A 20,182-nucleotide genomic window follows, 5' to 3' on the forward strand; every position below is an offset into this window, starting at 1 on the left:
TAAGCAAGGGCATATCGAGGTTTTGGGAATCTGCAGCAGCAATCCAAGAGAAATTTCCTATGTTTCCCCTCGAGGACAAGGTGGCTCCTTTAGGAGGGGGGTAGTGATAAGAATCGGGGAACCAAACCCCCAATTAAGCATGTGTATGTAAGAAGGGGAAAGAAGGGTAACTAATTAGAAGTAACTAACTAGGACAGTTGTCCTTCTAGTTAGTGAATATAAATAAGATCAGGGAAAGGTAGTTATTCACTTTTGAAAGTAAATTGGAAGTTGGAACTGATTTTAGGAAATCAGTGATGGTTACTTTCTCTCATTCATCTCTTACTTGTAAACACGTTCTCATCTCAATAATACACACTTACGGATCAAAATCACATTGATTTTGTATCTATTCTTCTTCTATTTTTTGTTTCCCTATTCTGATTTGATACCAGTTCTAACAGGCACTATTCTATCACAAATAACATCTGCACCAATTTTCCATTTCATTTTCAAAAAGCATGCATTATTTCATTGGCTCTTGGATATGCTAAGTAAGCACATCCAAGAGTAAGGACTCATCATTTGATCCTTCATGTAAGCCTACAGTTATAGAAAATTCTTTTATACACCACCATGTGTTCTCAAACAGGTTTCAACCCGTCTTTGATTGCTCAAATATAAATATATAATCCATACAAACTTCTTTCTTATCTAAAGCTTCCCATAATACCTCTCTTGGAAACCTATCATAGGCCTTTTCCATATCAACAAAAATTGTTAACATAACTAGCTCGACTCAACCCCCAAAGGTGACAAGGTTTTCCGAGTTACTATAAGTGGTCACTTGGCCTATATATTTACTATAAGTGGTCACTTGGCCTATATAATTGAAACTAGGGATTGTCATACTTCGAATGAGTTTTGATATCCAAATCTAAGATTTCCAACAAACCCTAACACATTAAGTTTGAACCCTCGCACTTAGTGAAAAGGTACTGATACCAATGGTGAACAACTCATCAAAGATGGAGTTATGGCAGACCTTGAATAACAAGCAGCATGCAGACAACTTTAGTTGCAAAGGAAAATGGCAAACTGCAAGAAGAAAATGGTGTACTTGAGCCGCAAGCTGCGAGGTTGAGCGTGTGAGTGAGTGCGATGATGATGTTGAGGGAAACTCTTCCAACAAGCTGGACAATGACGGAAATGATTCAGTCTATAGAGAAGATGCTTCTAGCATATAAACATGACCTCTGTGTATTTAGGAGAGAGGGAAGTCTACTTGACCCGAACCATGTGTCGAGATTGGGGCAAGTTTGGATCACAGGTATCCAGATACAACAAGCAATATTGGATTGAATCATATCAGATTACATCCAAACCCACTTATTTGATGTCACTTATTGGGTCTAACTCCATCCTAAAAACTAGAAAAAGACGGGAGGCTTGCCCAAGTCATCATAAAGGATACTTCACATATATTTGCATCCAGTGAGGCGCTTAACCAAACTCACGTGCAAATCTTTTTGCTTCCTCCATTACTGTCCATTGATCTTCGTCAAAGACATTTGTTTCATAGCTTGACCTACCTAGCATAAAATCAAATTGATTTTTTGGAATGTGAGTCTCATGTCTTATCTAAATTCGATTACCTTTTCCATAATTTCATGGTACTTCATGAGCTTAGAAACATCATACTTAGCACACCCCCTTGTTCTTATAGGTAGGAACCAAAGTGTGTTTTGTTGTCTGTATTCTTTTACTATTTTCTCGCTTTCTTTAACAAACATATAAATGTCCCCAACGTTGGTGCCTAAAAATAGGCATAGTCCGTCGAAAGCTTTAACTTTCCATTCTTCATATCTAGCTACCTTATGTCTCATCATGTTTATAGCATTCTCATACAAGTGCAACCTTAATAGCGTTCTTTTCTACTCTAACCTTCTATTAAACACCTACTTCCCCCTAACAAGGCTATTTACCTTTCGGTCTTAAGTCTATTGATTCCCATGCAATATGCATGCCCCTAGCTACCATTTGTATCCCTCTAGCCATCTTTTCCCACGTACTGTTAAAGAAGTTGGGCTTGGGCCTATCTCCATAGGGGCATGATTGCTCAAGTTATTATAAATGGCTTTTGGCTCATATTTTTAAACAATGTGGAACTTCAATACTTTAACACAACCCCTAATGCCCAGGATTGTCCCATCTAGAGCGTGCAATTTGGCAGGAATGAACATATGCGGGCGGCCAATCATTGGATGGCTCCAATACCATGTCAAAACTGAGAGTAGTTAGAGGGGGGGAGCAAATGTAACTGAAAACTATATTTTGTTATTCTTACTGAACAGAGGTTAGAAAGTCATTATGTATAGGCCACAGTTACAAGCTTATAGGTGATCTAGTTGTGCTGGCTCACTATATTTCAATTATTACATTAGAGCTAACTATACAAACTGGCCTACTCTAACATATCATAGGCAATCCCTTGTACCTAACAAACATTTTCTTTTAAAGTAATCCTCTAAAAATTATATATGAGAAATAAGTCCCACTTTTTTACATAATAAGATGCTCTTCTTACTTCCTAGAACAAGTGCTTACTATTAATACAACGTCCATTTAGATTCCCTCCCAACTTGTTTCATATGATAATCATATTTAGAATTTATTTCAAAAAAGCAACAGAGAAACAAGCAGTACCTCTGCTGCCCAGTCCCGAACTATGTTCCTTATTATACATCGTACCTGAAGCAAAAACAATAATAAACATACTTGAGTATTCATTGCACCTGAGGAAAAAGCAATAATAGTAATAATAGCAATAAAATTAATAAATATACATATATACATTATATATAAGTAGCAAAACCATATAAGAAGACAGTTCCAAGGTATGTGGTACACAGTTCTATGTAATTAATTAGTTTTTAGGTTATTATTACAAGCTTTTCTTTGTGATAAACCTGGTAAGTGGTACATAGGACGGTAAATTCGGTACACAGTGTGGGGTAAGTGAGAGAACCATGTAAGTGTCGAACATCAATCAACTAGGATCATTATACTAAGGGAAATTGTAAAATACAATGATCCATAAAGCAAAATGGCAAAAATCATACTATGAATGTTTTGCACGGGCAAAAGATATATTTACAACTATTAGTTCATATATAGATGGAACAACTAAGTGGGGTCAGCAACATAGATAGAACGACACCATAATATTCTATCATAAATCATGTTCATTGACAAAGCATCACCTATTTTGTACCATCCAAGAAAAACTTAATCTACACACATTAAAATCCAAACAAACCCTTCGACTATTCTACATAGGAACAGGTAAAAGCTAAAAAGAAAGGAAGACAGAAACATAAATATACCTTATCTACATCAACTAAAGGAACATTAAACTGAAATGATGGACCCAACCAATGTTGGCCTGATGGGGAGACCTGAAATAAATTATGTAAAAAGGGTAGATAAATTAATTTTGCCCTGAAATGCTAATACATGAAGGGAAATCAGAAGGGAAGAAAGCATATCACAGTTATGGGGATTCCACCTCGTAAAAAACAAATAATAATAGTCAACATGCCATAAAACTTTGCCAGCAACAAGGTCTCACAAGGCATTCCATGACAAACAACTCACTCATTAAGGGATATTTTGAGAGATAGCTTTCTTTCGAGCTCATATTTTCATCCAGGTTCCAGAACAATACCTAGTACTTCAACTTGCCATAAGGGATCGAGTTAATGACAGATTTATCAAATGGGATTCTAAAGCTAGTTACTATTACCATCTCCAGGTAAACATGTCTCAGTTGTTGTTGACTTAATTGTTATTCAATAACTTTGGCTGTTTGAAAAAAATATCTACAAGAGAGAGGATAGGAGGGTGAAAGAGAAGTGCCAAATGTATCAGGACATGCTTTAATGAAGAGAATACAAATTAAATCTGAAAATAAATGTGACATTGTGCCAAAGTGCAGGAACATATCACTGGAATAAAATAAAACTTTGACTACACCTAATTACTCTGAAATATATTAAGATTTTTTTTTTCAAAAATTGTGTCATCATTAACATCAATTTATCAACAAGAAGGATACACTCAGACAATCGTACAAAGAATAATTCTGAATCCTCTAATTTATCATCCTAATTACTAGACAGAGAAAGTTCTGAATGCTTTATATATTCCCAAGACAATGATGCATTTACTTTTTCATTTGATACTTACTTTATTTAGGATTGGAGAATATAGCAAATCCCTACCAAAAAAATGAAAATAGTGTAAAAATAAAACAGACAAGAAGGAATTACATTGTCATTAGAATCAGCCATAGCACTTCCACTATATTCCTCACTCTGTTTAGTAGGTATCGAGCTTAGAGGATGGCTCCCAGCATTTGATTGATGGTTACTCTCCATGTCCACCTCCTGTTGTTATCTACAGGGTCAAATTTCTAAATGAAAAAAACAATGATAAAACCAACGAAACATGACAATTCTATCTACTGAACCGAAAAATGATCAAGGAGTCAAATGCTGCAGAAACCTTATTGGCATGCAACAATACTGGAGATCTGCATGTGTCATTGCTACCTTCCACGCCATCTTGCTGACAACATGGTATTCTCACTGGGGCTGACTCACACGAACAAGCATTAATGCCTTGAGAGGCTAAATGATCTTTTTGGGCACACTCAGCATGTGAATCCCCACTTAAATCTAAGTCCTGGCTCATATCAAGCGGAGGTTCAAATGCCTACAAAAGTGAATTATACCAATATCAGTCATTACAGTAAATCAAAAAAGGAATTATCCACCAAAAGAGTTGGTTTAACCTGAAGCATGCTGAATATGAAATGAGTATTCATCGAGATACACCTGCAACATTGAAAAGCACAACAAACCACAATAATCAGAGATAAAGATTCAATTACTCTAAGTTAGATTTCTGAATCATGCTCTGCTTCCCCATTATTAAATAAAATATCGCCTCCAAGAGTAAGCTAAGTTTGTAGAGCTGTGGGACATGAAGTGTGAGCTTCATGGTTCAAACCCAAGTCTGCGCTCTCTCCCACCTCTCCTTTAAAAAATAAATAAACTTTGCCTATCAAAAAACAATCACCATTAATTATTAACTTCTAGAACATGCAATCATTGTGTGTTCATTAATCATTATCTAGGAATCAAAATTACTATGAACATTAGAATGAGAACTGTACATGATGGAATTCAGAGGTATGTTTCGCATTATGTAATAGAGAAATAGGGAAACAGAAGAATTACATCAGAAAATGGATAACTCCCTACTCAGAGCCTAAATTCCCCAGAGAAATATCTTGCCCAAGCTACAAGCAAGAGATGAATAACAGAAAAATCAAAAGTCCATGCTCCCTTACCCCCCCTCCCCTGAAAGCAAAAAGAATGGCAACATGTCCGTCCTCTGGCCTATTTTGTTATTTGTTTCTCCTAGGGTAAGCTTCCAAAATTTTAGGCTAATCACCTGGCTCCAGTAGCCGCCTACTGGATTACACCACCAATTGAGCTTATTTTATTAAAAGGTATTTAATAGTTAACTTGACTATATGTTAACTGATCAGTGATTTTTAGAAGGTTCTATGGTGATTATTGATTTTAGTATACCTTCCACTAATTTTTTTTGGTTTCCTATAGTATCCTCACGCCAATCAGCAAGTGACTAATCTCTTAGGGTATGGTCAGGAACTTAAGCAGGGACCCCTCCAAATAATGTTCTTTACATAAGCATGAATTCAATGCACACCTTCTTTATTTACCAATGAAGGAAAACATGGTAGAGAAAACAAATATTATCATCGTAATCCTCAGATAAACTATGCTTATGTGAAGAAATAACCACTTTTCTAGGAATGTGTACCCAATATAATGCCCCATTTATTAAAAGGTTAAAAAACATTTAGCTCAAAATTTTGTTCTGGAGTTAAAATGCCTTGTTTTCAGAGCTAGGTACGGTCCAAGGAAAAATTATTCAAACAATATAATGTTATATATATTATGCACACACAAAAGATCTATGAAAGTAGCTAATCAGCAAACTTTTCAAAGCCTCTTACAATCTCATCCATTGTTCCTTAAATAAAGTGCCATTAGCATCAACTTCAGAACATTGAACCTTTATCCTTTTAAGATAATAAAAAACAAAGAAAAATTATAAAGCAAAAAATTAGCAAGTAAATTTACCGGCGTAATCTTTGAAACTTTAGAGGATAGTGAGATAACAAATCCTACAAAGACAAGAAAAAAGATGTAGTAAACAAGGGAGTAAAGACTTTAGAGAAATTGCTAGAAAAAAATTATAAGACACAAAGCAACTAAAGAACTGTTAGAAACTATGTCAGCTAGAACAGATATTTACAGTACAGTCAATTAATGCTCTAGTTTAGGAGCAAAATTAGGAATTAAAAAACTTATATAATTAATCCCACAGATAGTATAAATCAATGTAAGTGTAAACTGATTAGTCACACAATTCCAGCAATATTCTCTTTATTTGCATACGACTTAAAAATGGAGTTTCAACCTATCACTTTAACACAGGGTGTCCATAGGCCATAACCAGCCATATTCTAATGCTGAGAGAATTTAGACCAACTGGAAACTCAATGCTTTAACACAGGGTGTACATGACCAGTGAGATCCTTGTGGAAATTCTTATGCTTCATCGATAGCTTGGTCCAGGATTCAAACAGTGGGACCCTGGAGGGAATTTATTTTCAGCTAGCACAAGCTGTTCACATTGGAATGCTTAAGGGAGAATATTTTTATTTTTATTTTTATTTTTACTTTTATATACTTAAGCATAGCATAGTGAGTGTGAGCATCAGTGCAACAGTAAAGTTGCTGCTTAGTCACCGAGAAATAGTAGGTTCAAATCCTGAAAACAGTCTCTCTGCTTTCAGGGCTAAGGTTGTGTATATCTATTCTCCCCATACCCCACTAGGTGGGAGCCTCATGCATTGGGCGCACTTTTTTTAAGCATAGCATATGGATTACAACCTAATATGTTACTCTATTAGTCATAAGACTCATAACTATTAATGTCATTAAGCTGTAGTTAGTTACACAGCTTCTGAGTGGTTATAAGTCAGTTAGAGGAAAGGGGTGTTGGCAATAATCGATCGCTTGGAAAAGAGAGGAAAGTGAAGGAGATCCCAGATCTCTCGAATGCCCCCTGTATCATCCATTTCATATTGTACATCATCTCTATCTCGGTATCACCTTGATACAGTTCAGACAATATTTTTTTCAATAATACTACATTTTCTACCATAATTCAGTTCCATTTCTATCACAATCCATCCACAAGAAACTACACAGTTTTGAAAACAGGAAAATCAACAGCCTTCTAGGTCAAGCACTCCATATACCCCAACCTTTGAACGACAATTGAAAGAGGCTGCTAAAAATGAGAGATCGAGATTTAACCTCCTTATCAAGCAAAGGAGAAAAATACCTTATGGACAGGTGGAAGCTTCCTATAAGATCTCTCATACCTTCTAACATCCTCTTCTGAAGCATCTGGATAGCTGCATGAGAAATCAACAAAAGCAATTGCAATTGTTGCATTCAATTAAAGTGACAACATGGATTTACTGAATTAAACTTTATGAAACAAAGATAAGATTAATAACGACAACAAGCATTAGATTGAAACTTCCATGAACAAAATATAATGTGATCTAATAATTACGAAATATAGGGTGAGCCTGAGCGCAACGGTAAAGTTGTTTGCCTTATGACCTAGGGGTTATGGGTTCAAATCCATGAAACAATTTATTCGCTTGCAATGGTAAGGTTGTGTACATCTACATATGAGCACATCTGTTATCCCAAAAAGTGTCACGTGCCAATGCTTGTGATTGGTTAGAAAGAATGTAGTTAAGTTAAAAGTTTAATAATTAAGTATTTTTTTTGGTCCCAAAAAGTGTGTCACTCCTTCTAATGCTTGTGATTCGTCAGAAAGAATGTATAGTTAAAAGTTTAATAATTAAATATTTTTTCTGATCAATCACTAGCAGTGGCACATCGAGTGACATATATGACAGAAAATGTGCTCCCATCAACCATCCCCAGACCCATTATGTTTAGGCCACCGGACCGCCCTTTGGGGAATAATTCACAAAATACAGCTAATGAATTCAGTAGCATTTTGGAGGCTATACAATCTTATGAGTTTGGATATTTGTAAATTTCAAATGCCTAATTATCTTTTTGGCCCCTCAAAGATTATTTGATTTGGACTCTAGTCTATGCCACGTCAGCAATTAACAAAGCATCACATGGTAGCGGTGGCTTCCACCAAAACCAAATTTTTGGAACATAAACCAACAAAGTCAATAAAAAAAACATAATTGATCAATTTTCAATGATAAAAAACATATTGATGTTAACATTAGCACAACAAGTAACACAAAATAAAACCATTATAATCATGAAGAAGCTTTGAACAAAAAAAACCACTTATCATTATACGTCATAATTGATTAATTAATTAATTCAATAAAAAAATAAAAACAACGGTGCCGCATAAATTAGTACAAAGAAGATGTAATTGGATGATGAAAATTGAAGGGAAATGATGATACTTGAGGTAAGCAGTGATGATTCGTCTAAGGGATTGAATTTCTAGGGCTTCTTCAAGCTTTAAACGACGACGTTTTTGTTCATCATCTTCTTCCATTATGTCACTGGTTTCGTTTCTAGTTACGAAAGTAGCAAATTGGAAAAAGAGAAAGAAAAACCTCTATTAATAAATTTGGGCCCAGCCCAAATAGATATAATAAATGCAAGTAACTCGACATTTGTTTAAAATTTAAATGGTTATTTTGTTTGATAAATTTAAAATTCGATATTATTAAATAAATGAACTGAACTTGAGCTGATGTAAATCAAACTTGAAAATGACTCTAGTTTATAATTTTAATTGAATAAGTGGTTGGATTGCTTTGAACTAGGAAAATTTCAATCTGATAATGTTAAATCCGATTAAACTGGAATAACTCAAGAAGTGAAATGGATGGTTCACTTAAAATTTAAAATATAGAACATTACTCTAATGTTTTGTTTTACTTTGGTCCGAAAAGATGGAGATATGTTGGTTCAATATAATTATATATACTTATTAATTATATAATGTTTTACATTTATATCTAATTATATATTTATAGATAAAAATTATTAATTATATATGAAATTATTCCGTCCGGATGGATGGTTTAATTATTTAAATCAATTAATCCTAATATGAGATCTCTTCTGATTTGATGTTCGACTCGGGTTTTACAAATTGGTTTGAACCTAAGCCAAATTTCATTGGAAAAACCTGTTGTGACAAGGTTCAGGTTTTTACCGAATCCAATTTTCAATATTGATATAGTTGATACCCTACCCGAACACATTAGATAAATTGTTGGGCCGACCTAAATTAGAAACAATGGAAGTGTGAATCGCTCAAAGTCTCACCTCTCACACGGAATGAGTAAAGACAGGATCCTTGTTTCCATAAAACCACGGTTCTCCCATAGTCGCTTTCCATAGAACAAAAAATGATTAAATATATAGAAAAATAACTTGTTTTTCTCTGTTAATAGAAACATAAAATAACATGGATGGAGAGTATGACTGTGTATCGTATTCTTACTAGTATATAAACTTAAATTATGATATTAGTGTATTTATTTCTTACTCAAATTATAATATGCTTCTTTATGTTTATAATATAAAATATCCAAGTTGTAGATGAGTTTGGTGACCTTCAAATCTTGGAAAGGCTAGAAAACAAATTAAGTATTTATTTATTTAAGAAAACTAATCAAGTTGTTGATGAATTAGATTTCACAAATGGGTTTGAGATGATACTATTATTTTTAATGGGATTTCATATTGGATAAGTATAAATTCGGTCCCGATCTATCCCGTTGTCATTCATATGCCTCGTTGGTCGTCCTACATGTTAGGTAATTTGGTGAAAATGACTTCATTTTGTGCATGCTTTACCTTCCAAAATTAAATCATTTTATGCACCATGCTCCCACGGCCTCCAAAATGACATCGTTTTGGTGCACCATCTTCTTTCTTGTTGATATGGTAAATGAACCTTGTCTATGAGATTTTGGTGCTTTCAAGATGAGAGTTTGAGAGAGGAACGTCAGTGACATAGTAGCTTAGGTTTGAGAATGGAAGAAAGTGGGCAACGATGAAGGAAATTGAAGAGAAAATGGTCATAGTAAAGGGTTGTCATAACCATAGTAATATGATACAACAATTCTCTTCAGTACGGGTAAATATTAGGTTACCCTATCAAAGTATTAATATATTCAATATGTTCTTTCTCTATTTTTTGCTATAGCTTCTCATGTCGTATTCGGTTAGTCACAATTTGAAGCTCAAATGTGAGAAAAATTACATCTTTAATAGTGGTTCAGTTGGAACTATGTATCAATACGCAAATCAGAGCATTTTGGGTCACCAAAGTACCATGAATTGGTACTCACGAACTGATTCGCGGTTCTTCGGACAAACCAACAAATCTTGTTTCTATGGTCATAAGTTTAGACAACAATTAGTTCTACATAAAAAGGAGAGGGTAAAAGAGGGACAAAGATACTATGTCTCAAGAAATTCATGTCCCCTGTACTGAACCAAACTTTATAGAATAATGTAAAAATATTTATTTTTATTATTATAATTTTTTTTTTCTAATTAGATGAGATTATTTAATTGGGTGGCTATACCAAAAGAGAGAAAAATTGGGACATGTGATTCATCCGTAAAAGACTACACACCAAAACGACACGGTTTTGGAAATACCGACAACATAAAATTGACCCAGACAAGAAAATTGAGAGTAAGTAAAGTTGAAGAATCCAGAAAGAAATTGGAGAAATCAAATTAAAAATAAATGAAGTTAATGATTAAAATATTAGTTTTTCAAAATCAAAATATATAAATATAAAGTATCTTACATAAAGGTGGAAATCATAGGAAATATCTACACACATTCGAACACCAATCCTCAGTTTGTGGCTTGTACTTGTTCTAGCAATATAAGAAGAACCCACCACCACTTTATTCATCATCATCAATGCCAGTAACATTATCTTTTTTGTCTTTTACTTTTATTACAAATGTTCTTCACTCTCTTTGAATATTATTCTCTTTGATTCATGTTTCTGAACTCAAAGAAGACATAAAAACTGACATGGAGTGTGTTACACGCATGTTTCACTGCAAATAAAGGTGAAACCTTTGTTTGTTTTTGAAGATAACTAAACTAAACTCAAAATCAAACAAACAAAAAAACAACCTTTGATTCAGCTTTGCATCTTCTTCTTCTTCTTCAGGTTGTTCTGTTTCTTCTCTGCAACTTTGGAATTGTGACTTGTGAGTAACTCAATCTTATGTTGTTTGTTATTGATTCTCATTATTTCTATGGAAATTTATAGAAAGATTGAAACTTTCTTTTTATGTCAAGTTGGGTGTAGTTAAAGTTGTTAAATTTCTTTCCTTTTGGGTTTCTACTTTGATCATTCATAATTGGTATTTGTTAGCAATAAATCAGTGCCACATTTAAAGCAAGATTGAAAAATATGTATACACTGACGGTACGGTCGGTGTAAGAGTTTTTTTATTCATCATTTATTTTTAATCATCATTGATTTTATACTCATAGTTTTTTATACTTTTAGTACATAGATATTTCACTGAATTTTGCTTCTTATTGTGTTTGCCACTGTTTGGGATTATTTCAAACCTAGGTTAAGTTTGGTTGGACAAGAGAAGAATAAGGAGTTAAGGACTGTTTTGCTAGCTATTACTAGAAGGACAAAGACTAAGTATCCAAAAAAAAATAAAGTTTTTACCTAGGAGAGTTGTATTTAATATATGAGAATAAAATATCTTCTCATGTCATGGGATATATCAATTTCCACCTTCAGTAAAATTATGACATGTGTCATATTTTACTTTTTTACTAAAAAAATTTCTTCTAAAAACTAAAAAAATAGGACACATAATAATTTGAGTGTCTGGAGAAGATAATTTATCTTCTTATATGAGTTTATTCTCTTAATATATGAAGAGATTGACTTTTTTTTAGTGAAGGGTAAAATTTGTCCTATAGTGTTTGTCGCTTCATATGATTGGTCGAGAAAATATTAAGTTATTTTATATTCAAATCAAGTAATTCTAAAATTATATACTTTAACCAATTAGAGAGAGTGACACACAATTATAATACAACATATGTTATACAATTCCAAACATGATGAAAAAACTATTTCTCTAAGTTTGATTTTGAGATTGTGTAGATGTAGAGAACTGCTTATGCTTGTTTTCGCATTTAATCATTTTAATGAATTGTAAAGTATAAATGTTATTAAAATAAATGGCCTTTCGGGTAGTTTCACTAAGACTTATATTCAAATTTGTTGTGTATGAATCTAACCCGCGCTTTATTCAATTCTATTTTCTTTTAACCAAGTTTGTGCATTCTTTGTACAGGAGAAAATGGCTACATTATCAGATATCGGGGTTGCAGCTGCTATAAACATTTTAAGTGCATTTCTTTTCTTTGTAGCATTTGCTATTTTGAGGCTTCAACCTTTGAATGATCGAGTATACTTCCCGAAATGGTATCTGAAGGGTTTAAGAACAGATCCTGTACACGGAGGTGTATTTATGAGCAAATTCGTCAACTTAGATTGGAGATCATATCTAGGTTTCTTGAATTGGATGCCAGAAGCAATTAGAATGCCAGAACCTGAACTTATCGACCATGCTGGATTGGACTCGGTTGTTTACTTGCGCATTTACTTGTTAGGGTATGCAAGATCGAAGTCAATACCAAATCGTTAAAACATAATATAAAAATACGGAAAACTTGAGGGACTAAAAATGCGTTTAAGATAAACATAATATAGTTATGATAATTTCTGTTTATATTATGCAGGCTTAAAATCTTTTTTCCGATTGCATGCCTAGCATGGTTTGTTCTGGTTCCGGTCAATTGGACGAGTACTGGTCTTGAAGGAGCGAAGATAACCAACATAACTTCCAGTGACATTGATAAACTCTCGGTTTCGAATGTCCATAGTCGATCTGAAAGGTTTGAAATCCACCTTCCAGGGCTGTTGCAATTCCACTAACCCTCCGATAGTAAATTCTTTTCTTATATTGCTACTTAATCCAGTGCCTAATAAAATTTGTCCATTTCCTCAGGTTTTGGGGGCACATAATAATGGCTTATACATTTACCTTTTGGACATGTTATGTGTTACTAAGGGAGTATGAGAAAGTTGCATCAATGAGACTGCAATTTCTTGCAGAAGAAAAGCGTCGTCCCGATCAATATACGGTATCTTCAGTTTTCCATCCTCCATTTTTTGAGGAATTATTTTATGTACTGCTTAGCCTCTCCACGTAGTGGGATTAAGGCTTGGTTGTCGTATTTTCTGTAATACTACTGTGCTGCAGATTGTGGTTCTCTTGAGTAATTTTACTAGTGAAGTTCTGATTTTCGGTTTCATATTTTAGAGGTGATATTCTACTGTCATTTTTATAGGTAGATCTTGATTGCAGACTTAATAGCTTCCTGCATTTATTTACAATATAATTTTTTTACTATTAATTTTTAGGTTACATGTGCGATTTGTTATTCATCGTAATAACATAGCTAAGTATATTAATGAATGTTCGCATGAAAAAGTATAGCAATGAGTAAGGTAAGCAAAAAATAGATGATTGCTTTTTGTTGCCTTTATAAGTAAGTAAGTCATTCAGTAAGTCAGTCGGTAAGTAAGTAAATAAGTCAGTCAGTACGTTAATCAATAAGTAAGTCGTCAGCGAGTCAGAAAGTAAGCCAGTCGGATTGACTTATTGATTGAATGACTTACTTACTGACCTACTCACTGACTTACTGACCTACTCACTGACTTACTGACTTTGATTGAGATATATAAAAGAGATATAAGAAAGAAGGAGAAAGGAACAAAATTTATATACAAAAAGATCTCTTTAACCCTATCATCTTTATACTTGCCGAGATCTTTGCAGTTATAGACTGAATTGTCATACACTAGCCGTCATGCATATATTTCTTATAGAAAATACATTATTTCCAGGTGCTCGTTCGAAACATTCCACCCGACGCTGATGAATCTGTAGGCGAGCTTGTGGAGCACTTTTTTATGGTCAATCATCCAGATCATTATCTCACACACCAGGTTGGTTACTCTAGTATACACTTATACTACTAGAATGATAAATTCATACATTATCTTGTTGATTTTGATATTAAACTTCAGCTGGTTTCTTTTCTTAAGTATTATCTTTTACTGAAAGGTTAGGTTGGTTACTCCTGTATACACTTATAATGCTAGATCGATAAATTCACATGTTATTTCGTTGATTTTGATATTAAGCATTGGTTGGTTTCTTTCCTTAAGGTTTATCTTTTACCTAAAGGTTTGAACTTAAAATGTTTTACAACATTAAATGAATGTCTAACATAGTGTTGTATCTATTGCAACTATGGTTCTCTCTTTTGACACCGAATATAGTTTTGCTCTTAAGATGGATCACATTTATAATTGCATTACCAAATCCGTTGAATGTCTAAAAACACCGTATTGTTCTATTATTTTACTTTTTTATGGCAGAAGTGTTATTATGTGTTAATTGTTTAACATTATACAGGTTGTTTATGATGCAAACAAACTTGCAAAGTTGGTTAAAAAGAAGAAAAAGTTGCAGAATTGGCTTGTCTATTATCAAAATAAACTTGAAAGAACTTCAAAAAGACCCGAAATGAAGGTATTGAAGTATAAGTTGATATGTTTTAGATTGTATCATAACCATCGTAAGGTTTACCTTGAGCTTTGCCTCTGATATACTTTTACCAGACTGGCTTTCTTGGTCTATGGGGAAAGAAAGTGGATGGCATTGATTACCACACAACCGAAATTGACAAATTGTCGAAAGAGGTGAGTATTCTATATTTTATCTCCGTTAGAGATTTTTATCAAACTATGCAAGTTAATATTGTTTATCTGAATAGAAATTCTCCATGCCAATATCATCTTGATAAACTTATGAAAATGATTCTTATACGGGAATCTGGTTTTAATTTATCGGAGCTCGTAAAATAGGCTATTACGTCTCAAAATTTACTTGTATCTTTAACACATTTACATCAGAGTGAGTTCAGTTGATCACCTATTGCAGATAGTTTTAGAGAGGGAAAATGTCACAAATGATCCTAAGTCTATCATGCCTGCTGCGTTCGTTTCATTTAAAACACGATGGGCTGCTGCTGTTTGTGCACAAACTCAACAAACCAGAAATCCGACGCGTTGGTTGACTCAGTGGGCTCCCGAGCCACGAGACGTATATTGGCAAAACTTGCCAATTCCATATGTTTCCCTCACTATCAGAAGGTTAATCATAGCCGTGGCATTCTTTTTTCTTACGTTTTTCTTTATGATCCCCATTGCATTCGTTCAAACTCTTGCAAGTCTTGACGGAATCCAGAAACATGCACCATGGCTGACGCCGCTTGTTAAAGTGTAAGTTAAGCTCATTTTTGGACCTCTGGTGATATAATTTCATTTGCATCACTGAGATTACTTATTCGAACTTCTAACATTTTGTTGTGCAGCCCTTTCGTTAAGTCCTTCGTTCAAGGTTTTCTGCCTGGTATTGTTTTGAAGCTTTTCCTTATCTTCTTGCCAACAATATTGATGACCATGTCTAAATTCGAAGGCTTTGAATCTATATCATCTCTGGAGAGAAGATCAGCTTCTAGATACTATATTTTCTGTTTCGTGAATATATTTCTCGGGAACATACTTACCGGAACAGCATTTCAACAGCTTGACTCTTTTATTCACCAACCAGCTAATCAGTAAGCCATTCAATATAAAAATAATCTTTTTTTCTTCTTCCTTGATTGGACATTATTTCCATTTTTAATTGCCATTATATTATTTTTGTGTTTGGATGCATTTTACACGCTGCTGCAGCATAAAGTTTTTCTGCATATATATGTTCGGTACTGTTGCGTTAGGTCAACACGTTATATCACATCTTGTTATGCGAAAAACGAAGAAGCTTCTTAGTTCTGGATACACTCTTGCTATTTAATAATCTTGGTGTTGAATTGTTAACTCTGACAGATAACTATGAAGCATGGAGACACTATTTTGGCCGTACCATGTCTGTGTCATAAACATGTCTAGTTCAAAAACAATCAATCAATCGTATTTTCTGTCCGATAAAGAGGTTATTATTTTGGCTCAAACACCAAGGACTACCATAGGAGATGACCAGTTTAGAGTTAAAAAGAACTAAATAACCATTTATAGTAAAAGTTAAAAAACAATGAATTCCCGATTCCGATTAACCATTACAGTTAGTTACGTGTGTCACTATAGTCAGACCATGATGTTTTTTACTATTAGACCACCCTCTTCCATCTAGCCATCCATGACTAAGTCATCATGCCATCCTCTCTCTGAGGGTAGCAAAATGAAGTTAATGTTCATATACTCGGTCTAGTCAATCGTTTTTTTTTTGTTTTCATGTATTTGCACATAACATTTTTTTAGGACAAGTTTGTTTAGGAAAACTTTTAGAAAATGTCAATAGAAAACGACGCTCTAGTTTTTGAGGAGGGTTTATTCGAGTTCAAATATTGTTACATATGACATATTTCAAGATATTGTAAATCTTAAAGCATTTATTATCACATGGTGAATATTTCTTAAATGTTCAATTTTATATATAAGAGAATGCACTTGGCACAACGGTAAAGTTGTTGCTTAATGATCATGAGGTCACGAGTTCAAATCCTAGAAAACAGTCTCTCTATCTTGCGGAGTAAGACTTTGTACATCTATCCTCCCCAGACTCCACTAAGTAGGAGCCTCGTACACTATTCATGTCCTACAATTTTTAGATTTTGTTGTGCCCCATGTTCGTGTTTGTGTCCATGTCATGATATAGTAAAGTAAATCACCCTTGTTATATTTTTGGCAGATATCCTATAACAATTGGCACTGCAATTCCTTTAAAAGCAAGTTTCTTCATTACTTACATAATGGTTGATGGATGGGCCAGTATAGCTGCAGAGGTTTTGATGTTGAAACCACTTATATTTTATCACTTGAAGAATTTCTTCTTGGTGAAAACTGAAAAGGACAGGGAAGAGGCAATGAATCCTGGGAGTATCGGTTTCAACAGCGGAGAGCCACGTATACAATTGTACTTTTTGCTGGGTCTAGTCTATGCTGCAGTGACACCGTCTGTTCTTCCTTTCATAATAATTTTCTTCGGCCTGGCCTATATTGTGTTCCGTCATCAGGTACGCAGATGTCAGATTTGCAATGTCCAAATCAATGACGATTGTCGTTTACATGCATGTTTATGATACTTTTGCCTTTAATTGTTTATATCACACACAGAACAGTTAGAACCGCAATGGCTTATACAATTAGAGTTCCCGTTCAATTGATGAATGGCGAGTCCATGGATATAATCTCATGTAGGAAAATAATTGGGAAAATTACGTAAAATAAATTCTTGGTATGAAATGTTCAGTTTAGGAACAATTAGTTACTGAATTGATTAACAATGTTCAAGGTGTGGCACTTATTGACTTAATTAACCACTTGTGTTCTCCTAAATTGTCATCGATATTGTTTGCATGGGTTGTGGGCTGCAAAGTGGTTTTTCGGGACCAAGTACAAAACATTCCCACGATTAAGGCTTGGCTATTGTTGTTGTAACCACTTGTGTTGTCCTCAAAGTTCCGAAACCGGAAAGTTCTTACCAAGAATTCATTTTTTGTAATTTTAGCAAGATAATTTCATGTTCGATATCTAAATTTGTTTTCCATATATAATAAGATGAAGACTCTTACCTTCCAACTGCAGATCATTAACGTTTACAATCAGGAGTATGAGAGCGCTGCGGCATTCTGGCCTGATATCCATTTCCGAATTGTGTTCGCGCTGATAGTCTCGCAGATAGTTCTGATGGGACTCCTCACCACCAAAAAGGCTGCATCATCAACTCCATTTCTCATTGTGCTCCCAATACTGACAATATGGTTCCATAGATACTGCAAAGGCCGGTTTGAATCTGCATTTGTTAAATATCCTTTAGAGGTATGTCCATTCGCCATTGCTTGATTACTTGTTGCATAACAACAACCAAGCCTTTATCCCACTAGGTGAGATCGGCTAGATGGATCGAACGATGCCATAATGCTCTATCATAAATCATATTATTTGTTGCATAACATGTAGTTTTTTGCCAATTTATTGTATGTGATTTTATGTCAAAGGTTTAGGTGTATTAATGATGTGGTAATGTGGTCGCGGTTACTTTGTGTTTACCACAAGTATGCAAAATTGCTAGAAATGCGGCCGTAATTGCGATCATGATGTTGTGGAGACTTTCAAAACCCAATATTGTGACTACAATTGCGGTTGCAGGGCGCAATTTAAAACCTTGTTATCATCAATTTAACCAGTGGTAGATTGTCATAGGAGCATCGGCGAACTATGGCTCCTGGAAAAGAATATATCCATTTTTTTGAAATATATTCTGACAATTGCTTCCTCAAGTCTATAACTACTCTCTCAAAACTGAAGGTTACAGCATAGCACATTTCAATAATACATGCAGTGTTGGCAAGTAGTAATTGCATTATTGTCTACTAATCGGTATATAAAATCATAGGCGAAACGAATAGAAAATATTTATAGAGTACACACATCATACCATTAAAATAAGTTAGGATCAAAGAATGGTTAGTCTAATGTCTAGAGGGAGAGGGATGCCAAGAAAAATCATAGACGAATCGAATAGCAAATATTTATAGAGGATTATGACGTTGTTTGATTCATGTAGTCGATAGTATCTAGTAGGACTAAGATTTGGTTGTTGTTGTAATATAATATTTATATTGAAGGGAAGCCAAGTTCGCGTAATTTTGATGTATCTTTTTCCCTAACCTTTTTACACAGGAAGCAATGATGAAAGATACATTAGAACGAGCAACGGAACCAAACCTGAACTTGAAAGGTTATCTTAAGTATGCCTATGTTCATCCAGTTTTCAAGGACATCATCGATTATCACGACGACGATGAAGAGATACTGAGTCAAAAGTGGGAAACCGAAAGTGCGACTGTGCCTACAAAGCGCCAATCCCGAAGAAGTACACCATTGCCTAGCAGAATATCGGGTGCATCGTCTCCAAAATCTCTACCTGATATCATTCCAAATCATCCAGAGCCATAAACCAGTGGAACAAGAACTGATAGGCATTGTATATTTGGTGTTTTCATCATCTACCATACGGGTTAGGATTGCGTGAATTGTTGTAAGCTACGTAATAGAATAGTTTTCGAGTTTGCGACTGGGTGCATGAAATCGCTACAATGCATGCAGACTAGGCAAGATCCTGTAATATTTTGGATTGTTACACTGAGAATGTTGCAAGTTTTTTGGTTGTATATGAGTTTAGTTTAATGTTGTCTGCTATAGTGAAATAGTGAAAGGAAAATGAATAAATAGCATTACTTTGAGGAAAACATGCATTTGTTTTCAAGACCCTTTGATTTCTTTGTTGTTGTTGTTGGTGGGTTAAGTATATTATTGACTAAGTGTAATATTTATGGACCGACAGTATAAATATTTATATACAGTCAGTGTATCATCATCTTTTATTTATTTGTGTTACTTTTATTTGAGAGTCAATGATCGTAAAATATGAGAATAATGGATGATATAATGAGAGTGTAAAATCTCTTACATTATTAGTGTATACATCTTTTTCTCATTGACTATTTACTTATTTATTTTATTTATGTTTACCTACAGCAAGTGTATATGTAGTGATTTAAGCATTCAAATTAAGGATGTGAATTTTTTGAGGAGTTTGTAGAAATTAATAAGATTTCATTATTTATGATTTGGGGTCATTTGATAAACAGTACTTTTTTCATCATCTTTAGGATTGAAACTTAACATAATTGAAAAAATGTAGTTCGGTTTAATTTCATAGTTTGATTTGATTTTTTATAGTGATTATAATTAAAACTAAAATAAAACACTATTTTTGCATTTGAATTATCCAATACC

The 20,182-nt window shown here is 34.1% G+C and overlaps 2 protein-coding genes across 4 annotated transcripts in view; one reads left to right on the top strand and one right to left on the bottom strand.

Moving 5' to 3' along the window:
* The window catches only part of LOC109350674 (carnosine N-methyltransferase-like), a 28,535-nt gene extending 19,788 nt beyond the window's left edge, over positions 1-8,747 (bottom strand). The window contains exons 1-9 of one of the 3 annotated variants that reach the window (XM_019591927.1): positions 8,621-8,747; positions 7,489-7,561; positions 6,216-6,259; positions 4,835-4,877; positions 4,713-4,755; positions 4,546-4,634; positions 4,311-4,427; positions 3,366-3,437; positions 2,686-2,730 (exon numbers count right to left, since the gene is read on the bottom strand). In XM_019591927.1, the coding sequence (XP_019447472.1) occupies positions 2,686-2,730; positions 3,366-3,437; positions 4,311-4,427; positions 4,546-4,634; positions 4,713-4,755; positions 4,835-4,877; positions 6,216-6,259; positions 7,489-7,561; positions 8,621-8,715 (621 nt within the window). In that variant the 5' untranslated portion in view covers positions 8,716-8,747. Of the gene's footprint in view, positions 1-2,685; positions 2,731-3,365; positions 3,438-4,310; positions 4,428-4,545; positions 4,756-4,834; positions 4,878-6,215; positions 6,260-7,488; positions 7,562-8,620 lie in introns of all 3 variants that reach the window. The other 2 variants (XM_019591925.1, XM_019591926.1) reach the window with 2 other exon arrangements.
* On the top strand, positions 11,021-19,662 carry LOC109350672 (calcium permeable stress-gated cation channel 1-like). The gene is made up of 12 exons (XM_019591921.1): positions 11,021-11,417; positions 12,537-12,856; positions 12,985-13,140; positions 13,254-13,389; positions 14,156-14,257; positions 14,730-14,846; positions 14,936-15,016; positions 15,258-15,598; positions 15,691-15,936; positions 17,070-17,394; positions 17,966-18,199; positions 19,064-19,662. The coding sequence occupies exons 2-12, from the start codon at positions 12,543-12,545 to the stop codon at positions 19,337-19,339; spliced, it is 2,328 nt and encodes a 775-aa protein (XP_019447466.1). The 5' UTR covers positions 11,021-11,417; positions 12,537-12,542; the 3' UTR covers positions 19,340-19,662.

Source organism: Lupinus angustifolius, chromosome LG06, assembly GCF_001865875.1.
Source record: "Lupinus angustifolius cultivar Tanjil chromosome LG06, LupAngTanjil_v1.0, whole genome shotgun sequence".
NCBI lineage: Eukaryota > Viridiplantae > Streptophyta > Magnoliopsida > Fabales > Fabaceae > Lupinus > Lupinus angustifolius.

What these genes read in the sequence shown, in the direction of transcription:
- LOC109350672 (XM_019591921.1), top strand. Translation starts at nt 12,543, where the DNA reads ATGGCTACATTATCAGATATCGGGGTTGCAGCTGCTATAAACATTTTA. An exon ending in ATCATTATCTCACACACCAG is followed by an intron (nt 14,258 to 14,729) that starts GTTGGTTACTCT and finishes AACATTATACAG; the next exon opens with GTTGTTTATGATGCAAACAA. An exon ending in ATATTGTGTTCCGTCATCAG is followed by an intron (nt 17,395 to 17,965) that starts GTACGCAGATGT and finishes TTCCAACTGCAG; the next exon opens with ATCATTAACGTTTACAATCA.